Raw genomic sequence first — 24,557 nt, 5'->3', positions numbered from 1 at the left:
GCTTTCAGAAAGTATCTCAGTCCACGGATATCTATGACAACTGACCAGCAAAATCTCATCTAGGAGTCTGTACAGCAAGTTTCACCCTACTGTAAATCTTAAAAGCTAGTCATGATCACCTGCTTTGACAAAAACCATTTGTAGACCATCTGCTCATGGATATCTACATACACCTTTACTAGTTGATATCATTAGAAAGTTTTCAAATCTCTGTCTATTGTAACTGTGTCTTTATAATGAATAACAGTAAAAGTATTCCTTGGTGCAGGTATTTTGTATTTTTGGACGGCAGACAGCAGTGTTCTCACCACAGCTCTTAGTCTTGCATACTTTTGTTGTTATATGACTCACCACTTGAACTGCCTTTGCCTGCAGCTTCAAAGAGTCCTTAATAGCAAACCCCCTCTAAGCAGGCTGTTCTTGGCAAAGAAAAAAAAAAAAAAAGAAAAGTTATGTACAGATACAAATTCCTAGATTCTAAAGCGATGTGAACTGCTCAGTATCATCTCAATACAGACTGTCTGTAACTGCCCAGAACCTAGGCTCTGGGTGTATACATGAATGTGTCTGTGTCTGCATGACATAAACAGTGTTGATAGCAACATTTTTAAAAAAGAGAACAAAAAACTCAAGACTATTTATGCTTGTTCTGAAATTAATTTTAGAAGCTGTTGTGGAAAAAAGATAGAAAGAACAATACTATTCTTTTCCCACCTCAATTTCATCTTTCAATCTGGCCAAAGTCTTCCGTGATAATTGTTGGAGGGAAGAAGAGAAACAGCATTTCCCTTGACAGCCAACAGAGCTTTGCTACCCTAAACTAAATTAATGCCAATAATTTACTTTTTACCACCAATTATTAGGGTGAATATCCACATAGAACAGCACTGCCTCATGAGTTTCATGCACACACACAGACGTTGCATTCCTGTCTGTCCACACCATCTGTGCGTGTGGTCTGCAGACGCGGGATTCCTGTCCGTCTACACTGCCCCTGTGTTTGGTCCAGAGAGGCAGTATTCCTGCCCAGGCACATAGCAGCACATGTGCGATACATAGAGTTGGACAGACGAGTCCTGTCCATCTGCTTTGTTCTTGCATGCGTAATACAAGCAAAGGGAACCACAATAAACCAACATTTTTTTTTTCTGCAGAGGTTGATTTTTCGTATTAAATCTGCATCAGAGCTTAGATAATAGCACTAACTGCAAAGACTGGAGAAACAGTCAGGTTTTCTACTGTACTTATGTCAAAATTATTCCTACCAAGGAAGGAAGTTCTCTTCCTTTCTCTTCATGGCACAACCATGTGTAGAAATGTGCCAGTTTGGTCAGATGAATTTCTCTTAGGTGTCTGCATTTCAGACAGTATCTCTGTGATTACCTTCTCTATTGTTATTTTCTTGTAAATTATGACCTTATGCCTTTTCATACCAGTTTTGGTGCCACTGGGCACCAAAAAGAGCACTGTAAAAGCTTAAAGAGCAAGAAGAAAAACTGAACAGTCATACCTCTTCTGTTTTATCCTTAAATATCTTCTCAGCGCAATGTCAATAAACTTAGACAGGTGATGCCACATATTAAACAGTCCTGACAAAGCCAAGGAAGAAGTAGAGATGAATGAATGAAAGGACAAAGGGCAAGCTAAACAGATCTATTTACAACTAGAAGACCTAGGAGGAAACAAGGAAACCTTTATATTTTTAAAGTCCTCTTTGTATCATAAAAAGAGTGCTGACTGACAATGGAGGACTGGCTGGTTTTGGTAATAGGGAAAAATCAATCAAGAAATCTTCTGATCATCTGGTACTGATGAAAAGGAGAGACAGACAATAAAGAACTAGTCTTAGCCCATATTTCCCTGCATCTCAATCTGTGGATCCATCTTTTTTCCAGTCAAGCAGAACCCACTGCAGCCTTACCCCTCTCTGTGAGATAGGGAAGATATCTGAAAGGTACATATAATGGAGATTTGTGTGTATAAATTAATGTATTTCTCCTCAAAAAAAAAAAAAAGAAATAAAAAACAAAACAACCCAGAACAAGAAGGTACAGTACTTACTGCTTCCACAGAGAAAATAAACCCCTGCAGTCTTCCAAGTTTTAAGCAACTTATATATGTATGTTTTCTTAAGGATCATTATATCGGTTCCATAATTTTTTCAGCAACATTAATGTCAGCAGTTGGCAGAAGTTTGGCATGCTAGTTCAAATAAGGGAGGCAAAGCCAAGGTTTTATCAATTAGTATCTTGGAGATGGAGGGCACCTTGGCTTGGTATCAGAAGTTACAGTTAAGTCTCCGTCTAATGTGAAAAAGGCAGAAAGATTTATTTTTTAAACTGTTAAAAAGATTAAGTGGGGTACAATAGCAAAATTGAGTGTTTAAAATTTTAAATTCTCAATAAAAATAAAAATTCCACTGTAAAAACAAGATAGATATCTAGATTATTTAGAACATAGGAAGAACTTGGCCAGGCTCAGCTGTGAGAGTTCCATTTACTTTTTGTTTACTCAATTACAGGAAATATTTGTATTCACACTAGGAAAGACAGGAATTGGTGGTAAACAGAAAGAGAACAAAAGAGTTCTAGCATTGTAAAATTGTGATCAAACAAAGAGAACAATAACCATAACAAAATGGCTATCCCTGAACCAGGGTTGTATTCAAGATAAAAGATCATTCCTTCCTCCAGCACAAGTATTGCGATTACAGTTTAATATATATTCATAGATGAAACCTTTACAGAAGTTGAGACATTAACATTCACCTACGCTATTAGCAATTTAAAATTATGCAAGATGTTAATGCAAAGGTCATTTTATTCTTCCTTGAAACTGAAGGTGCTTGACTTCATCACTGATCTTTTGTCCATATGATTAATGTTTGATTATGCCAAGTAAAATCAGATAGCAATCTTCTGATAACTGAGTTTGAGACCTGTTCGGTCTCTCTTGGTCTTTCTTGGTATTGAAAAAAATCAAATCTTTCGTGCCACATTTAAGGCAAAGAAGGGCAGAGAGAAACCATTCTTTATTTTGTGTCCAGTAAAGGTCCACTCAGAGACAGCAGTACACAACTGTCGTAAAGATGATCTGTCAAAATCACTGCCTTACGTTTGACAGTACTGTCCACAGAACTCTGTTCAAGGGAGGGACTGGAAGCAAAAACACCACTAGTATCAACTTTCGTATCCTTATCTTTCAGAGTTGGCAGCTGTTAACAGAGTCATCACAGCTTTCCAAGTCGCAAAAGAGCAGAAAAATTTCCATTCTCTCTGTACGCACATTTGTGGACATCAAGTGGCAAAAACATTACCTCTAGGGAAAAAATACACACCTTTTCTCTGGCCCTGCACATTTTTTCACCTTAGAAGAATAGGGCGGAGAGAATAGAATGTACTTAATAAAGAGGAAATTACCTAACTTTATTCAGCACCTAAACATGAATAATAATTAATTAATTTTTTAAGATTTAGATTCTTTAGAACATAATACCATGAATTCAAAAGAACTGGGAGGAGGCTGGAGCCTTCAGCAGCAGTCCATTTTCAGTAATTAACATAAGTAATTGTCATCTAATTTCAATGACTCCTTTTGATAAATCTGATATACTATCCTGCCAGTTCCCACGATTCAGTATGTAAAGCAATGAAGACTTAGTATCGATAAACTAGTCCTAATTTCCAGCATGTATCTCAGTGTTCCAACTGCAATATGAACCTTTTTTCTCCTGCATTATCATTTATTCACTAGCCTGAGGTCTGGTGTATTGGACTAGACTCTATTGGATTGATTCCAAAAGAGAAATTATTTTCTAAATTGGAAGGAGCTAAATACAGTGGATGAGGAAAAACCTGTAGACTGAGAAATATTTCAGGGCATAAGCTGAAAATACCTGAGATCAATGTTCATTAACAGGTAACTGTTTACTGAAGATGAAGTTCATTCTGAACAATTAAGACTAAATTTTTCATAATCAATTTTTAAGAGAGGGGGGGATTCTTCTGGATTAATCTTCTATTGCAGCCATGTATTTTTCCTTTTTCAAACAAAAGAATCACTGATTTACGATATGTTATTCCATCAAAAATAAAAATCAGAATAGGCAATATATGCCATCTTACAGATCATTAATTTCATTAAATATTTCTAGGTGCCTCATTCTTTCCACCATTCCTCCATCAAGTAAAGAAACCATTTTTGACATGTTAGGTTGTAGAAGCATTAATCTACAATATACTTGAAACCTTCTATATCTTAGCTTATCTCTGTGAAAGCAAGTAATCACCTCACATCTTTGACTTCACCTTTTCCTTACACCTTTTTGGAACACACATTATATCATTTATCACCTCGCCAATTACAGACCCTATACAAATTAAAATCAATAATAAAGCTACCAATATTAAAGCTTGTAGAAGGGTTTTCAGTGGTCTTTCTACCTTTCTAACAGCTATTGCTTATCTCAGCTGCAGTTCAGTGATATTCTTCACAACAGATTGAGAACCCCTTCTCAAGGAATATCCTCTTGAAGGCCAATGTAAGGAAGTTCCTCAAGATCATTTTTGATTATTTGTCAATTCTTATTTAAAATATTTGAAGTAATGGGACTTTTACCACTTTACCTGCAGTCTGCTCCATAATCATTTAATGGAGCAGTCAGAAAGTTTTCAAATGTTTCCTTTCAGTTTCTCTCCTCACAGGTTTTGAAGTAATGATATTCGGTCTTACTGATGATTATGACATGTTTTAAAAAAAGTTTTTTGATACTCTGCTAGGGAAATTCTATAACAACGAACTTTATTCTGTAAAAACATGTTATGCAAACCGTGCCTGCAAAGAAGCTTCTGAAACCCTAAACAGACAAAAAGGCATCAGCATGTTACTGAACAGGGTTTCAAACAGTTGAAAGCTGAATTGCTATTCATGTAAGACAGAGCGTTAAAGTCACCAGATCGTTAGACCTTTCATCCACAGAGACGTAACCACAACACAATACCTTGTTGTATAGCTTTACTGTGAAACTGTTCAAGGTGTTGTGTGTTCCCTATGGAATAAGAGAAATAAATTCAGGAGTAGATGATCCTAACCTACCATGTTAGCAAATCTTAAATGAAGATGAGTTAACAGGACACGTGTCTTCTTAGACACTTGCCAATGCCTGGAAAAACTGGTTAGCTTAAGCTAAAAGGAATCATTTAGAAAAAGATGCCATCCAATTAATGAAATATTCAGCAAGGATGGTTACACACTTATCTTGGAAAACCACTGAATTTTTAACCAAGTTTAAACAAGTGATTCAAAACTTTGCCGTATGAGAACTGAAATTTCAGGGTAAAATTCCTTCTTCTTCACACAAAATATACACATGCGTTTATTCCACCAAGATTCTTTACGAGTTTAGGTGGAATCCTCTCAGTCATCAAAACTTCGGAGTTCACTGAACAATTTGTCTGAATGAAAAGCTTTAAATCTAATCATAAACTGAATGTATTTTCCGGTCAGTGTTCAAGCATCACAAATTCAAATACTGAACGAGTGATGCCAGACCAACCCAACCACAAGAAATGAGTGTTGGAAAGTTTCAGATATTTTATCCCTGAGGCATATCCTGTCAATGGCCAACAAACAGGAAGTCATTGTGTATGGATCCTTCCCAACTGTACCACACAAACTACAGAAGCTAAGCAAAAGAAGATGCACTCATAATTTTATCCCTTGAATTAACAAGGGATAAAACAATTGCCAATCCTGAGCTCTTCTAAACAGCTATATTTGAGCTTCTGTATCTATCTCATGAATTCATCTGCTAACAGAAAGAGAAACACTGTCTGAAATTGGTTGAGGATAACTGTTCTCAATACACAATTTAGAACACAGAATTCTCATAATAATTAATAAACGCTCTGATTGGAGTCTTTATTACAAAGACCTGTTCTAATATATTCTCTTTTTTTACGTGAAAAATAGTGCCTATCAATCAGATCAGTTGTCTGTGCTCAGATAACTGCAGAAAACCACCATAAAATACAATTATGATGGGAAATGACAGTGACTATATTACTTACATAGCACTAGTGTCCAGAAATCCTAGTCACGGACTAGGGAACTATTATTTTCAGGCCCAATATCAGATCTCCTAGGGCAGTCTTCTGGAGAAATCAAGCTCACCTTCTAGAGCTTTTAACTCTTTAGTACCACTAACTAATCTCTTTCTCCCAGTGTAGGCTTAAAAGTTCTAACTGACCTCAAGCACGAAAAAGCTGGTTGCTACTTAATAGAAAAGGCATGAAAATGGAATACACGATTTCTAAATAGCCAACTTAAGACTTGTCCAACAGTTAATCATATCTCTTCATTTTCTAACCAGTGACAACAGTACTTAAATAACTTCGTACAGGATTTTGTTCTCCTTGATGAAAGATACTTAAACATGGTACTGGATGCTGTCAACAATTATTCTATTAATTTACATCTATTCATGTAAAGTTTTAGAGAATTAAAAAGCTGTAACTAAAATTACAATCTGAACATCATAATATAATCAGTGAAATGGAGGAATATTTCTAATAGACCAGAATGGCGTTCTGAAAACTGAGACTGAACTTGGGAAACACTAGTCCATGGAGTATTTTTTAAAATATTATGGGTGTCTGGAAAGAAAGGATAGCAAATACTGTTTTCCAAAATATTACCAAAGTAATTTTATAAACCTTAAAGCTCAATCTGGCAGCAAGGTAATGAGCCTTGCCCTTCACACAAACTTGCCAACGTTGCAACGCCCTAAAACCTATTGATCGAAACACTAGTCAAGGTACAAACAGAAAACACACACAACCGCTTAGCGCAGGGCCAACAGACAGTTTGTTTCACTGGCACCATGAGGCCAGCTACAGTAAGGAATTAACCTGAACATACATCATTATTATTCAGTAAAACAAGAGGAAAAGGGTGAAGGTAAAAGAAGGAAGGAAAGGGGAATGAGAGCTTATGTAATACCATAGGAAGAGGAAATGCTGCCACAGAAAAGATTGCTGACACTGCACTGAACGCTGTTACTGTGGTAACTAATGATTAAAAATCATGGGAAAAAAAGTCTGGAACACATGGGCAGGGAGGGTACTGTCTTTTATTCTGTAAGTGCTTCTTATGTTGTGCTTCAGGAAGCTGTGTTCAAGGGCACGATACAATCTCACTCTGTGCCTGCTCGGCTGCTGTCGGGTTCCTCGGGTCTGGTTCTGGCGCAGTTCCCCGCTTGACAGAAACAATTACTGAGGAGCAAAGACTGGCAGAATAAGCAGTGCTGTGATTGATAATCTGGGTGGATTACCGGCCTTTGACAAAAGCCACGATGCTTAAATTTGACAGCTGGCAATGCTTGATGAGAGCCAATTAGTGGATATATACTCACTTCAGCCAAAACTTTCTTCTGTTCCTAGTCCAATGGCTTCCTCAATGGGAAGTGTACAGAGTGCTTTCCCTCACTTCTGTCTGCTCACATGTATGACAGCTACACTGTCTGAACAGCTAAAATCACAGTGTGAAAACTACGTATTCTGGCATCTTTGTGTATATTAAAGATGGTAAACTCACTTTTTTTTAAGCTGTATTTGTCTCTAAAGAAAGTGGTCCCAGTGGTCCTGAAGAGAGATCACTATACTAACGCTATACCCTGCAGAGGATGCAGATGAGATGGCACTATTTGGGTAACAAGTCTACTACATGTGACAACATCTCTCACAATGCTTCACTATTTCTTGACAATTTCCTGGCAAAGAACGTTAATGTGTCCATGCGCATGTTGCTGCTGTGACCAGGTTAACGCGACATTCAGAGGTTACCGAATGCCTTCTGTTCTGCTCCACGCATGCTGGAACCTCTGAAATGTAAATGTCCCTTAAAACTCTACGATCTGTTCTTAACTTTCTTTTCACATATGTTTTCTTTCCCCCTTTTTGCGTCTATTTCCACTCTTGCTAGTTCAAGTATGCTGCTACTGTGATGATCGAAGGTCCCTGAATCGTATCACTTGCATTTTAAACATTTACTTTTAACATGTGTTCTCAACTATGAGGAAGACTACAACAACAGTCAAAAAATTTAAATACTTCTCCTTTGACTTCCTACAGTCCTCTTCTGACAGTGTCGTGATTTAAGAGGTACCTGCATTCATTTATACTTCAGTGGGCACAATTCCAAGGCCAGGAACTCTTAGATGCTCTTGGAGAAAAACAGTAGTTTGGTCACAGAAACAGCAATAATTTTAGGGATTACATGCAGTGATTGCCTCCATGACACCTGAAGAAGAAATTCATTGGCTGATAGGGTAATCACTCTCATCAGACACAGTTTCAAATCAGGGCGGCTAAGGCAAAACAGAGATTAACTGCCACACTTACAGAATCTGTATTATTTCATCAGGCAGGGTGGTAACAAAAACTGACAGAAGTGTGGTAATTCTGATACAGCTCTGTGGTAGTCAGAGGAAAATGCCTGCCTGTCAGTCTCCCTGGACCCACTCTTACATTCTCCTCTTACAAAGAGGAATGACTTTAACCAGCAGAACCTCACTTTGGAAAAGTTCACAGCAGAGGAGTGTCAGGTGTCAGTGTGCTGGGTTTCCAGGGGAACAAGTAAGAGTGGAAAACTAATATATATTTTTTTTGGGGGGGGGGGGGGGAGGCTATTCTAGAATTGAAAATGCTTTCCTTTCCTCATGATCCAGTGAGATGCTTTTACTTGAGGAACAAATCTTTGTAGTGCCTTGCCCTCTTAAGGAAAGACAGCCAAAATCTTTGCAGGCAGGCAGCACAATGTAGCACAGAGAAAATAGTTTTGGGACTTGCAAGGATAGGTGAAGACTTATGACACTGTTTTACATGACATGCTCACAAACAAGTTCAGCTAACGAAAGGCCTCATTGAGTTTTGTGTCCGGTTTTGGATACCACACTTAGAGAAAGACACAGACAGATTAGAGAAAAATCCAAGAAAGAACAATAAGAATGATCAGATAGCTACAAAACAAGGCACATGAAAAGTGAAAGTACTGAGACTGCTCAGTTTAGAGAAAAAAACACAGAGGAGATACCATGACATTCATCATAAACCTAAAGGGCTGCTAAAAAGAGGAAAGAAAAAATCTATTTTCTATGCTCCTAACAGATAGAACAAGTACTAATGAGCTTAAATCTCCCTGCAGTAAGGGAGATTACACATGAGCAATGACATTATAACGGTAAAGAGAGATAAGCAAGAGAAAAGACCGCCCATGAACTCAAGGCCTCCTTCACTAATAGCCTTTAAGAACAGATTATAGGTATAACTGGTTCTGCTTTGCAGTGAGATGAGTTTTCTCTGATTCAGCTACTGGGAAATCACGCTCCATAGTAGTTATTAACTGTTAACAAATAAAATGGATGAATGAATCAAGTGGATTATACAGAGCTCTGTCCTGTGTTCAGTACTAGTCAATATTTTACTTCAACAACCTGTGTGATGGACTAAAAACACATCTAGGAAATATGCAGCGTAAACTTAGTTGGGTGTTTCTGCAAGCCTGCTAAAGAACAGATTCAAAACTTAAAATGTTGTTGAAGGACTGAAGAGCTGACCTGAAAATTATTTTCACTCTTAGTTAAAAAAGGCTGTATAGTATAAATGCACCCAGCATTAACCTAACCTGGCGTTGCATCACTTAAAAATGAAAAATTTGAGATCCCATCATCAATAACACCGAATCAGCTACTTCCTGGTAAGTTCTGCTAGAGTATATTAAATAGGAATTGGGAATAAGTATGAAACATTTACATAATAATGCATAAAGTGAACACAGTGAGTTATAAACAATTCAACTGAATAACACTCCAAACTCTCAAACACAGACACTGATACAGTTCAGAGCCTCCTAACAATTTCATCACCGTTACTACACATTTGTAGCATAGCAGTGCCTAGAGATGTTGGTCAAGTCGGGCCCCCACTGTGCTAGACACTGTACAAACACAGAAAACGACAGTCTTTGCTCCAAATAGCTTCTTGTAGAAAACCTCAAATGTTTAAGCTTCACAAAGCCCACAGACCAGAAAACCTCAGCCCATTCATGTATGCTTTCCATTTACAACTCAAAGCTGCAGAGTAAACTGCACATCGTTGCAATAAATAAACGCTGATTGCTAAAACTTAGCTCGCAAAGAAAAGGAATAAATGGCAGATAGATAGGCTATTCTCTCACAGAGGGGCCGTGGCTGGGCTGCCATAAAGCAGGCCAACGTTCCTTGGGTCTCTCTCAGTTCCGGCGTGACACACACTGCAGGGGCTTCTGCATGGCTTATAATCTGAACACACTGGCTGGCGCTCGCCACGGTACATCTGGACTTTGTTAGACACCCTCCAGTTCTGTTTTCTTGCGTCAGCCCTGGCCCCCTCTTGTGCAGCAGCCTCCCAACCACTGTTTCACCATGAACTAGTCAAGGAGACAAAGTACTTTGGGAGGAAGTAAATTGGGACCACATTAGCTGGTGACCCTCGCCCTGCAATTGGCCTCCCTTTCTGATGATAGAGGAAATCCCTCATAGAGACTGACAACCAATATGAAACAGGCAGCTCCATTTACTGGAAAGCCTGGTCAATGCTAACTGCCTCATTAGGAAATGGTCTCTATATTGAGGCACATTCCTGCAGTTCAGAGCCTAGAAACTCTAAATTAAAACAACATTGATGCCATATCCTCTTTCTGAAATGCCTCTCTTCATCCAAACTTTAATATATATACTTAAAGAAATTAAAGAACCAAGATGTCTTTGGCAGGACTCCTTCCTTCTCTTTCACGGTAATACACTTAACAGCGTGAGTCACGTGCAACGTGACATAGTGTTGGGACGGGACAAAGGAGAGATGAAGTAAAGAATGACCACCGAATCCTCCACATTCATCATTTCCTTGATGAATCTCTGTGTTGCCACTGCTATTTTCTAAATACATAAAAATCTTGCTAAATTGCAGGGCTGAAGAACCTGGAAATTATTCTTTAGGAAGTAAACTGAGGGTTATCATTCGTCTGAGCTCTTGTTTTAGGAAAGAGTTATATCTTTGTACACTCTGAGGCAGGTCAATTAATGGTGAGCCAGTCAGTCCACTAACAGTAGTAGCTATTATAGCAACTGCTTGATATCCAGTACAAGCAATAGAAAGGCATAATCTGCATCCTATCATAGACAGTTAGATCCATTCACACACACGATTGCAGTGAAGATGGAAAACTTCTTCTGAAGGGATATCTCTGTCAGAGCCTCTTTGCAGTTTGCAGTGAGATTCAGAAATCAGGCCTATGGTACTTCCCACAGCATACAAAAGCCTTCATAAAAACCACCCCATTCCAACATTGCTCAGCATAACTGCATCCTATGTACACAAAAAACAGAACCTTTCAGTCAATAGTGTCTGTCAGCCAGCTGAAAGAGCTGCTTTCCCACCACAAACTGTAAGCATTTCCTAGAAGTGGGATGGATTAAAATATGAAATGCTTATCAGGGAGCTCAGCAGCTCTCAAACAGTGTTTAAGACACAAGGAAAGAATTAGTGAGGTCCGGATCCAAATTCTGAATCTGAAGGGTTGAATGAAGTTTTAAGCTCCAGAATGACTTTTCAAAGTCTTCCAAAAGATCTTGACTAACTGGCATCAGTTGTCTTTCTGGAACAGTTATGTTTAATACATCTACAAGCTTGTAAGATTTTTCATAATTTCTACCTGAAATTTAGGAATAATAGAAAAACTTTTAGGAAGTCCCTGAAATGCTGTACAGTTCCTTGCAGCTACTAACATAGATGGAGCTCTGTTTTCTTCAGATGTACAGCAGGGTACATGTAGAGAAAGCTCAAGCTGATGAAACTACTCTTTCTAAGAAATACAGTGCTTTGCTGGAAAATATGAGGCTGTTGACCTATGTGAAATGTAATAACTTAAGAAGACCATAAGGGCCCAAGTATACAGATCACTCGAAAAGCACATGAAAAAGTAAGATTCCCTTTGACTCCCCCAGTAACGAGGATCCTGAAGAATCTCCCAGTCCTCTCTTCCCTCCCATCTCCCACTCCTGAAGCTCTCAAAGTTGGTATGATTTGAATTGGTGACATCAATGTGGAGAGAAATCATATCAGAGTTATTGGTACTGAAACAGTAAATGTGATGGCAGATCCCCTGCAACCTATAGAAGTGCTGAGTTCCCTGCCAGTAGTATTACCATCCCATAAGTAACTTTGAGAGGCTCCTCTTTCAACAGTATTGAAAGGTATACATCAAAAAGGATGAAAGATGATCCTTATATCCTTAAGATCCCAGCATAGGTTTTAGGGATGATGTGTGGAATTTGTCAGGTTAATCAAGTATCTCTCATGAATCATTTAAATATAGTTTATATTGCTTATACTCCCTGCCTTGGGATATGAGGATGCACTGCATGATACCTCGCAGCCCCTTTATCTATGATTTTATATTGATACATAAAAATAAAGAAGGGACCAATCTCCTCACCAGCATGAAACCTCCCAAATTCCACTCAACTAGCTGGCATCCCCTTATGGGGCTCCTGTCACAAATCAGAAACCACAATAGAGGCTGAGGGGTGTAATACATCTGAATTTGACCTTTACAGGAAGGAAAATTTTCTTCCAGGTATGATTCCTGCCTGACAAGGCAAATACAAAACTTCAAAAGATGTATCACTACACTTCTCTGAATGTGTGGTTATTTGTGTCTCTAGAAGATAATAATTAACTCCTTTTTCATACGCTGCTTCCTACACATTCTATTACTCATTTACTACCCAGGCAGTGACAGGAAGAAACTTCTCTCAACATTGAGACTGTTTCTCTCCCACAGTGTTTCACAGGCTTCAAGATCAGTAACTAGTTTGAAATCAGTATTTACGTACTTTTTGTCCCAACATACAAAGGAATTACACATTATTACTTTCTACAGTTTCATAAATCAAGATCCTAATCTCACAACACGAGATTATTAACTGGTTCCCCTCCTACCCTCCTCTGCTCACCTGCTGCTTGAGCTGTTGCACTAGGCGGTCTTTCTCTCGCTTCAGTGCAGCCACTTCATCTTGGGTCTTCTTCTTAGAGGATGAAAGTTCTAGTAGAGCAATATTGGCATCTTTTTCACTAATGGCAGCAAGAAGGGCTTCTTGTCTGAAAAACATATATACATATGTGATTGTCCAGCAAAACACAAAGGAGGCATCTATGAAGAGTTAAGCATATAACAAACGCTATAGTGGTGTGCAACTTCACTGAGCAGAAATAAATAGGATTTTCATGGTTATGTGCCTGCTAGTTGTGCAGGAAGTTGATCTTCTCTCCTTCCTGGTTTCTCCACACCCATTGTGCTATCAGATTACTGCTTAAAGGATAAGACTAACATGTAATAGAACTTCTTATTCTCCACTCACCTTCCCAATTTTTAGTATCTACCGTTGTTACTTTGTCTGAACATTTTGTTTCTTTATAATGGTCTAAACGTTTCCAGGTTTTGAGAATGTATACACAAATACCAGACTAATCAGAAGGCTTCCACGTTAAATTTTATTAGGTTATACTGCCTATTCATCCAGCGTTTTCAGAAGGAAAGTGGTCTGTCACAAATTCATTGAACTCCCTTAAACAGTGTACCCCAGAAGCAAACGATGACACAGGCACTTTTCACGCTACATGTTGAAATAGGCTGTGACAGCAGGCACAGGAGTTAACGAGGAGCCAACAAGCAGATGCCCACAAGGATGCTCAAGCTACTCTTTGACTTTTCTTGTGCCTAACCAAGCTAACAATGAGCTTGTCAGATGAATGTCCTGAGAAACTGAAACAGGTAGGCCTGCCCTCATTCCAAACTATTTGTAGCTCTGTGGAAACGGTGTAGGAGTGGACAATCCTATTCAGGTAGCACAATAACTAGTTATGGAAATACAACCTCACCATATTCTTTCCCAACAGCAAATAATTCTCACAAATATCCCTGCCCCTTGGAAACATTTTATAGCTACTAGAAAGAGAGGAGACAAAAAGATTAGCCCAGACTAACAAAACAGCAGTTCTTGAATGGGCTCAAAGGACTGTTATATGTTAGGGAAAACAACTCCACCTGTCCTTTCATCTGAATTTCCACCTGTATTTGGTGTGTGGCCAAGGCAGAGCATGCAGCAGGATGTAAAGGCAAATTTGGGCCTTATTGTCCAGTAGGTCTGGCTTGTCCTCCTCTCTGTAACAAAGAGGCAGGCAGTTTCATCATGCAGACAAAGGACAGGAGAGAGCTCCTAGCCATCTGAGGCTGTGAGAAAGATGTCACAATGCAGAAGTGATGGTGTAGGATGAACTTAGAATATTACAGCTTTCCTATCTACCTTTTCATTTTAAAAATTTAGTTGCAAATAGAGTCAAAGTAGCACCTACAGTACTAATGCTATAAATCAAATTCCAAGATAACCTAGATTTTGACCTGCTGTAGTTTATGAAGAAAAGCATGCTAACGTTATTAACTTCTTTAGAGAAATTATTTTTAAAAAAAAATCAAAGGTGCTAAAATGATTCTGTCACAGTCAGTTTAGTCTCATGCTGACAATGTTGCCATTGAAGCACTTAGTGTTTTATTAAAGATACAGAAAAAGTTTAAAAAGTTTAATATAAATTATTGAGACTGGTTTTAATTATACCAATATATCTTTCTGTTTGTTGACAAGAGCTTTTTTAATAAAGACTCATCACAATCTGGTGACTTAGAATCACAATGGCAAACCATCGAGGGTAGTAGTGACGCCAAATTTGCTTTTCCAAAACCATCTATTTGCACTCCTGGAGTAGACTTATTTGGACTGGTTTAGCTTCCTCATCGTCTTTCGGTATTTTAACATTCCTAGCTAGGAATTTGTAATTGTGGACAAAACAAAATACGTATGTGCTGCAAAAAGTACTCATTTAACTCAATGTGAAAGAAGATATGATTGAGAAAATTTGAAAATAGAATAAATGGACAATGCTTTCATTTAAAATTGAGTATTTAAACATACTCATACTCATTTAACTTGCTGGACTCTTAAACCAAGGGCTGGAAAAGGTAGAGGATTGGTACTACTGGAGTACAGACATGTTTAGCTGTTAAATGCTGACAATTTCACAGTTTTTAATGACCTTGGTGAGCACTAAAAGATGCATTTAATTATCGCAATATTTCTGAGAACGGGGAGTAAAATTATTCCATCAGGCACTTTAGTGCTTAAGTCAAGGTTATAGGGAGATGAACACTTAAATACGTAGAATGCCATCAGATAGCTTACTTTGGCCATAGCTGAGCTGGATGAAGAATTTACTGTCCCGGATACCTGCTATTGCCCCACTCCAGTCTGTAAGAATAACTGCCTATATATTTGCTTCTTGACTTCATTCTCCTAAAAGATCTGAACGCTATTTTTTTCTCTCAAAAAACCCTCAACAGATTTTTTTAATAGAAAGGGACCGGGAAGCAACTACACGTGCAGTTATGCTGACTGATCTGAGGAGACAGTAGCTTCTGAGAAGGAGCTCGGGGCTATAACCTTTTAATCCAGCTCAGCAGTAGCCAAAACAGCACTTCTGACCAGAGACTAAAAAGAGGTATGTGGGAAAACGTGCTAGCTCCACTGTCCTGGATCAGAAGCCAAAAGGTTCTGTACTAGTTTCTCTTTGAAAGATAATTGTACTGATGAAACACCACAGCTGAAGAGCTCTCATTGTTTTTGCATGTGAAAAATATATACTTCTTTCACTTGAAAGGTGTGAAGCTTTGGTAAGACAGTAGGTGAAAACTGATTTGCTGATGAGAAAGTCCATGACTAATTTCAGACGAATGACAGATGGAGATGGAAGAAAAACTTTTCCTTATGCTTTACAGAGTTAGGTGAGAAGAGGGGATGATGTATGACCTGGCTTCCTTCTGATTCTAGTCTGTGACCAAGCTCCTAGAAATGTTTATGCCAGTTAAGGCTGGAGACTGTTATCACAGTGCAGGTTGAAGGAAGTAGGGCGTAAAAGAACACTGCTGAGATACTCTCTCTGTTTTTCTCCTCAGTCCCTCCAATGAGTACTAGAGTTTTGCTGAAGCTACCCATATATATAAGTTTGCTGTCACAACGACCTCAACTGAAGCCACATATCCTGCATCAAAAAATGCAAAAGAACCATGTCCTTTGTTCAAGAACAGAAAGTCTGTCTTTCAACAGACAAAATTTCACACTATCTGGCAGCAGAATGGACTTACTTACACAAATAAATTGCTGTAGGTGGAATTCACCTCTGGATTTATACAAGTGTTTCTTGCACATGCTAACAGAGTAACCTTATTCTAAGTAGACTACTAGCACATCAGAAACCTGACAGACCCAGTTTAGAGAGTACCTGGATCTTGCCTGGCTACTTTCTAGCAAAACTAGAACATTGAAGTTTTCCTTGTCTTTGAAGATATGACAAGTTAGGTGTTTTGTTGACACACGCTTTCAGATAAACTGAAGGATACTCTAAATGCATTTATTTTAAGGAAAAAAAAATACAGACATTCTGACAATTAAACAGAACTGAAAAAATTGCAGAAGAAAGGAAGGGCTGAACATCAGATTCACAGTTGTACTGTCAGGATAGTAGGTGTGGGAACAACTGACAATGGCTGCATTATTATTGCAACTTTATTTTGCTTTATGGAAAAGAATCCAACTTTGGATGTCTGCCTGAAACATGAAAAAAACCAAGAGAATGAAGTGACAGAACATGATACATGTTCTCTGCTTTTTCTAGCTATCAGTATCCTGGGAAAGACAGACTGGATTGGAGTTCTGGTCATTTTCAGTTTCTTTAGAGTAATCTATTTTGATTCTAAAGAAACACTTATTCTTTTAATAGTAAATCCACAATCCTTGCTGATGATTCAGGACCAGAGCCAAGAATCTCTCTGTAACTTTATCTGTGTAGCCATTACCCTGGTATGGAAATTTGAGGTGCCTCAAATAGCATGTAGAGCAAACCTTCTGCAACCAAATCCTTTGTTGCCTGTCTCTACTTCTTAAGTGAAAACTCCAGGACCAGGAGAACGAGATATGGCAAACAATCCATTACTAATTTATGGCTGCATAATCTTTACCACAATGCCTTAAAAAACCCACATCCTTCTGCTCAAAACTTGAGTGTTGCACTGTGTGTGAGATGGGGGTGCTGGTCAAGTAATGGGGTGAAAGGAGTTGTGGTCTTCTGATTTTCTGTGTAACTGAAACAAGATAACAGTTTGAACCAAAAGAAGAAAAGTATCCTGTGATGTGATAGGTATAGTCTATACGTTCTTTTGAATTCTACAAGCTAAGTGGACAATGCTTAATACTGGGGAAGAGTAGGTGTCACCATCATCTCTGCTGAAAGAAGACACGTTTGTAATGGTGCACTGCTGTGCTGTGCTGAAATGCTTCTCCAAGACAGGAAAGAGCAAGTATGACCAAGTAAAAGATGGGGTATGCGTGTTTCAAGAGCACTGCAAATCTAACTTGGTTTCCCTCCTTGATAGCAGTTATCCCCAGGTTGGCTGGAAGAACAGGCTGTAAGATTGATGAGATTGACAGATGGTGGAAAAGAGCTGCTGTGAGAATGGTGCTGGTAGTGTAAAAGCAAATCTGTCAGGAGTACTGGAGTCAGTGGTACAGGCTTTGCTTCTTCAGCAGAGCGTGTCTTGCCAGCTAACAACATCAGAGGTCTTAAAGTACTCCAAGAGGTAGGAAAAGCATGTACTTGTTGCATAACCCAATCTGGCTGACCTTTAATGTCGTCTAACACCAGAATCACTACAGCTCATATAAACATAGTACACATAAGTTAGTCTGGGTATTTCGGATAGTGCTAGCATTGTTGCTGTGGCAAGATCAACTCAGCGGAGGGAAACGCCTATTTCTCTCTCCCTTTGGGCATGTTTTCTAGCCTGTGCTGAGCTGCACAGCAGCTCACAACAGGTGATGAGACTTTAAAATAGCCCAGATATTACCAAGAGTAACCTGAAATGACAATAGTAGAGAAAATCCAGTGAAAAGAGGATTAGGATTAACTTCATATTGCATAAAAAGCAGTGCACTAGAGAGAGGGGGTATTTTTTCCATCTATGCTGAAGCCTTTCACTGACTGTGGATCATGATCACCACCACCTGGAGTGGTACCAAGACTAGTAGGTTCAATTCTTAAGAGACAGTGGTGTACAGATAGTTAAGATCAGTGCCACTGCTATTTGTATTGTCTGCAGTTAAAAAAAAAATTAAGAACTATGGTTTTTTTTTTTTTTGAATCAGTCACTGCAGAATAGTTATATAGCAGTACCTGTCCTTGGGATACTTCTTTATTCATCTGTTGTCTTCATTTTGGATCCAGTTCGAACTGGGACTGAGTTCTAATGATGCCAAAGAGACAGCACTAATGAATGACTCCGACCCCGAGATCTGGGTCTAGAGGATGGAAAGTATCTCTTGGAAGGCAGTGATGATATCAAAGCTGAGAAGTCACTGAACTCTGCCACGACTGAATTCTGCTGATGCCAAATATCCTGAGCTTTTGAAGCATTCCTGATGAGGTGCTCTTGTAGCCTTTAGAGGCCATCCCAATACTCTTGTGAAAACACAGAAAAGGATTTTGCGTGAAGGCTCATGATCTCCTTCAGACCTTCAATGTAAATGGCTAGCTTTGGGCAGATAACCGGCCAAGATGGCAACAGTTTAAACTGTAGCTAGGTTTTCACTTTAGGCCTTGAATCATGGAAAAGCTTTAAGAAGCTCAACCACAGAAACACTTTTTATTGTGAATGAAAAGTTAGAATTAACTATATACTATTATATAATTAAGTATTTCTAATACTAGAAACTGTAGAAATAGAAGAGAAATTCAGCAAAGCAATATTTTCTAATTCTCTCTGTTGCAGAGAAGAAAGAGCTTAAAGTTGTGGGAGCTGTACTGCATAATCCTTCAGATACTGAAAAATATTATTATTAGAGAATAGTTCAGCAGCTGCAGTCACGTTAACAAAAACTACAGGTGCCAGCATCCCATAAACTTGTTTACAGAAGCCCTTGAAAAAGACACATCCAGCGTACTAGATGATATTTCTTTTATGGGTTTTTGTGAGAATAAATAAGTGACATGGTAATTTAAGTGACCAGGTACTTGAATGAGCCTGGAAAAGAAGGAACTGCAGCTCACATAGGTTCAGCTACCAACTATCATTAACACCAAAGCCCTCCAGGGTGCTAGATGTGAATGCACTGAGTGCAGCGTAGTCAAAACCATAACACTACTCCTCAGAGTATTGCAGACACCATTCTTCCAGTCCTCTTTTTCCTCTTTGGTGAACCACAGCATATTTTTGCAAATGGGGACATGAGACTTTCTAACTCCTCAGTAACCCTCAGCACTGCAGGACTAATATGCTGTATTCCTGGATAACGAGCTGTAGCACAGTGAGTCCCGTAAGTAATGAAAAGGGTCCATCCACAACATTTTAAATGTTTTAACTGCCAGAGTAGCCAAGCTTGTCCTCTGACATACAAATATTAATCAAATAAAGATGTCTTTAAATGGTTCTCTGCAGCACTTGGATTCAGAAGACTATGCCAATTCCTTCACAGCTCTCTCTTAGTAAAGAAGAGGAATTTTTTTGGTAACAATAAATAGAAAGTGAATTTTAAAAAGAAGTTTTATACTTCACAGCCCAGTTCTCAGGACCACAACACCGGAATATTTATCAGCTGTATGATTAGAGAGATTAGTAACAGACTGCAATCAGTGCTGAATTAATGATGCTTCAAATCATAAATGCTATACATATTCATTAAAATAATATGCTTATATATGTCAGGGAGAACACAAATTCCATATAGAAAGGTTATATATACATTGTTCTATGTTATTTTACTTCAAATTTCTTCCGATGCGGGATATCTCTGAAAATGTGGATGAGATAATATAAAAGCAATATTGAAACTAGCAGTGGCTTTGATTTTAACATCACTGAACAACGGGGACAGTTCCACCAGGTCTAGTTTTATTATTGGGGTGAAATCTATTTTCTTGCTAGGTGGCTTTAAATGACATAATTTAAAGGCGTGAACCAAATTCGGAGAGCTGAAGCAGGCACTGCCCCTAGCAACCCAGTCAATCCCTTCAATCGAGACTTGCTCTTCTGTGAGGGATGACTGACCTGCCAAGAGTTTTCAACCTGGTATATTAAGATAGATTGTGATTTCAGTTGGTATGCCTTAGTACACAAGACTTGAAAGTGGAAAGGTTCTGCTCTTTCATAAGCTGTTTAGACACTCCAGCTCTAAAGGCATCAATCTCCATAGCAGGGCAGAGCGGATAGCTGGGCAGTACTTGCTTCAGCTGTCTCATTTTAGTCCACTGCATTTTACCTGAAGCCTACAGAAGATCATAATCAGGATTTTAGCTCTTTTCTATCACAGACATTTGTATGACTTACAACTGCAAATCACTGTTACAATAAGACATGTTATTTATTGTTGCTAAAGGACAATCTGAAAAAGGACACTAATTCTTTTCACGTGTGGTGGAATTCAGTTCTTGCAATATCTAACACATTTTATTTCTTATCTGTTCCTGTAACTGACCATGAACATTATCTTGATCAAAAGTACTATTTGCATATAAATTAAAAAACTCCAATGAAGTGACAACAATATAAAGAACTATTGGGCAAAGAGATTCTGATAAAATTGGCAGTATTATGATAGCTAGATAGACATTTAGGTGACAGCTTAGAACATAAGAGTGTTAGGACACAGCATTCATTAATTTCATGTGTTTGGTACAATGACATAGCTCTCTCGAGTCACACTTGCTAAATTCTTAAAGTAATTAGCAATATAACACACCAGACAGTTGATCCAATGGGAGGGTTATCCTGCACTAACATCTTTCTTTCAATAATAAACTGTGCCAGCACATCTACAATAGGAGTTCCAAATGTAACATTTTTTCTGATTTTTTGCTGGCTACACAGAGCGTTTTCAGAAAGTTAATAATATAGAGATGCCAACTGCTCTGAATCATGTAGGAGGTGAATTTCAAATGCCAGCACTCTGCGACCCCAGTCATTAAGAGCAATTAGGCTGTACCTCTGTTTGCTGAAACTATCGTATCTCATGAGGAAAGAGACAGTCCATGCAGAGTTCTACTTATTAGAATCAGGTTCTTAAAAGTTACTTTGAAAAAAAACAGGCAGGCAGACCACAGAAGGCAGGTTTTAATATGCTAATAAACTAGTACCTTACTTGATACACAAGTTGCCAAATTCTGCACCAGCTACAATTTCTGCAGCATGCAGGATGCAGCCGTATGAAAAGCACAAAGTACCACCATAAGCCCAAAGTGAGTTTATCCAAAAGAAACAGTAGCAACCTCTTGCTGCAAGGAGCTAGGAAAAAAATGTAACTTGGCAGTATGTGCTACCTGCTTTTTAAATTACAGCTGGGAATAATCAAACCTCAGACTACAAATTAATTTCCCAAATGCAGACTTACACCCTCAGTCAAAAGGGATAATACTACTCCTTCCATTCCTTTACTTGTTTCCTGAATCAACAAGTTACCTTTGTCTTGTCTGGATGGGATTTCAGCAATCTTTCTCACCAATGATCTAAATGATCTCTCACAGCTGTCATAAAAGGAATTGCATATTCAAGTAAATTAAGTGAGATGAAATCTTCTTGTCCCAAGAAAATTGAAGCCTCCTTAATTTACACTTTCGCACTGTTATTTCCAATGTCCTTGCATATACAAGTGAACGCAACTTGAAAACAATTGATAAAAACTCTTTGTGAAAAGAGTAGCATGGTCACAAAAGAGATCCCCCTTTAATCATGCAACTGAAGCATGAATGGTGTGATAATAATGAATGTTGATTTAGACGCAGGAAACAACCACTTGTGCTGTCTTTGCTTAAAAAAAAGATACTAATCATATATTCGGACCTTCCTACATGCATTTTCTCTAACATCCTAAATGGCTAGAATCATAGAAGCATCATTCCTTACTAGGATGGATAAACAGCAGATGCTTTTCAAAGTCCTTTCCCTCAACATGCTCAATATAGCTATAGGCAATCCTATAAGCATTTTATACTACCTTTTTCACCAACGTTTTAGCCCTTCTTTTCCGCAAAGCTCTTCACCTTAATCTTACCACTTTGGTAACCGAAGCCCAGATTTATGAATCCTGGTTCTGTTCATGTCTCAGTTCCGAGTACTCAGAATTTCAATATAGCTGCAGTCTGTGTCTGTCAACAGCTCCAGAAAATAATCTAAAGCTTTCACAGAAGGACTTTCCAATCCGCTAATAATTTCCCAAAGTATTTTTATTGATGGTATTCCTCCAATGAAAAAGAAATTGCTGCATATCACAGCTGGTACACTGACAGTTCATGAGCCTTACCTATTTGCCCCTGAAGTGTGGGAGTTCCCAAAGATGGCCCATTTTGGAAGGAACCTACAATCCTGCCATCTGATGCTCTTGGTGATTTGTTCCTAAAAAGGGTAGTACCTTTCTAAAGACAGCTTTCCTTGTTTTTTTTACTAGCCTTGAGCGTAGAAGCTGGATGAGAGACAGAAGTACTCACATGATTCTTGCGTTCCCCAGAGCTGGCTTTTCTGAGAAGAAATTCCTGAAACTTTTGCTGTCTTTCTTCATCTGCAGTCTAACAGTAGTGCCAATAGAGCACAAACTTAAGGTACAATTTTCATCCAGGCAATACAGGCCACCAGAATATGTCCACCAGATTTTGAAAAATGACCTTATAAGAAAAAGCAGTTCTTGTTTCTTTTCCTGTGACACAGTCAAGTACAGGTTGAGCTTTAGCTTTGCGTGCGGTTTCACAATCAGCCCAAACAGACATAAGACAGGGCTCTTGCTGAAAGAGATGGCTCTGCCCTCCCATGTTCAGGTTCCTGCCCCCTCCCTGGTGTTAGCACTAGTGACTGTGTATCCCTGCAGCTTGTTGACCCAGTTAAAACCCAGCCCTGAAAAAACAGGAGAAACCCAAATCTGATCAGAAGTTCCTTATTCCTAGAAAAACTGCGGTTCTTCAGGACATTGCTACAGCACGAAACCCTTAGCTGCCAAAGCCAGTGCTGCCAAAACGTAGGAAGAGAAAGTGAATCATGGAATTTGCATTGATTATAACATATCAAAGAACCACAGTTAACTAGAGTGGAAGCAATTGTTCTTTAATTGTGTCAGTAAGAATCAGACTCCAGGTGAAAGCTGACAGAAAGACATTTCAGCTGTATCAGGAAAATAATGACTGCAATACTGCAGCCTTAGTGTTGTTCCTGATCAGGTAAAAAGCCTACGTCATGAATTATAACATAATTGTTTTTAGAAAACTGTTCAATCTTCAGACTTGAATCAAAGATGCAAACTGACGGAGAATCCATCTCTTTGCTAAATATCTATCATGACTGTTATTCCTAGTTAGCATAACTTACCTCTCTTCTCTTTGCCTGTATCTTGTTTCCATAACAATATACTCATTCTGGTAGGTCATCCTACCTTCCTTCCATTATATTTTATTGTTCTCATTATTGAAAACGAAGGCAAAATGACTCACTCAATTTTGGGACCATATGCGTACTATCATTAATCCTAGCCCTTTCCTCAGTGCATTGTGGTTCCACTTCTTTTCCTGATCTTTTTCTTTTTGTGGCTACAGAATGTTTTACTATTTGTTTCCATTTCCTCTGGAAGGTCTAATTTAGCATGACTTTTGATAAATCTCACTTTATTCCTGTAATTCTTAGCCTCCCAGAAACAGCTCTCTCTCCTGACTGATTTTTAACATGATGTACAAGCTGCTACTTTCTCCTAATTTCCTTTTGGATGCAGTCATACAGACAGTTATGTTTGTAAGTCTTCCCTCCACTTTTTTTCCCTTTGTTTGGATACAAATATATCATTGCTTTGCACTTTTTGTTTAAATAAATTCCCCACTTCCTCTGTGTTTGATTCCCCGAGTCCTTCTGCTCAGTTTACTTGCTAATCAATATTCCTAATTTTTCAAAGTTTACCTTTCCGAAATTGAAAAATTTACTAACTTTTCACTTTTGGTATAGCTTTTTTTTTTTTCCAAAAAAAATTTAAGTAAAATTTAAGTAAAATTTAAGTCTACTCAATTTGTGGTCACTCCAGTCAAAGTTGGGTTTTTTGTGTGACTACTTCTTCTTTAGCATTATTGATATTTATTAGCGTCCTGAAGTCTAAACCAGCATTACTTCTTGGTGATTCAGTAAATATTAAGAAGTCTAAGAGTTTCTCTGATTTGTATTTAATAAATAAATGTCTCCCATAAAAGAAACTCTTCCAATTGTTATCTACTTCTACCACAACTCCACCCCAGAAGTCCACGGCAGGCTACCAAGCACTCATTTTGTAAAACTCCTTTATGGTCCTTAAGTTACTCTGACCCAGACTAATGCTATTTCATTAAAGCTATCACTTTTTT

The 24,557-nt window shown here is 38.4% G+C and overlaps 1 protein-coding gene and 1 long non-coding RNA gene across 21 annotated transcripts in view; one reads left to right on the top strand and one right to left on the bottom strand.

The window, feature by feature from the left end:
• The window catches only part of ERC1 (ELKS/RAB6-interacting/CAST family member 1), a 311,410-nt gene that overhangs the window by 45,163 nt on the left and 241,690 nt on the right, over positions 1–24,557 (bottom strand). For all 20 annotated transcript variants that reach the window (XR_011141700.1, XM_068947249.1, XM_068947332.1 and 17 more), the window contains one exon: positions 13,052–13,196. Coding sequence is in view for 19 of the 20 variants with exons in the window: in XM_068947249.1 (XP_068803350.1) it covers positions 13,052–13,196 (145 nt within the window). In the remaining variant the exon portion in view is untranslated. The remainder of the gene's footprint in view (positions 1–13,051; positions 13,197–24,557) is intronic.
• Positions 1–24,557, top strand: part of LOC138067548 (uncharacterized) — a 46,804-nt gene that overhangs the window by 11,740 nt on the left and 10,507 nt on the right. The gene's annotated exons all lie outside the window — the stretch shown is intronic.

The sequence above is a fragment of the Struthio camelus genome, chromosome 1, assembly GCF_040807025.1.
Source record: "Struthio camelus isolate bStrCam1 chromosome 1, bStrCam1.hap1, whole genome shotgun sequence".
Lineage (NCBI taxonomy): Eukaryota > Metazoa > Chordata > Aves > Struthioniformes > Struthionidae > Struthio > Struthio camelus.
Note: the sequence above shows the minus strand (reverse complement) of the source record. Positions and strands in the feature narration are given on the sequence as shown.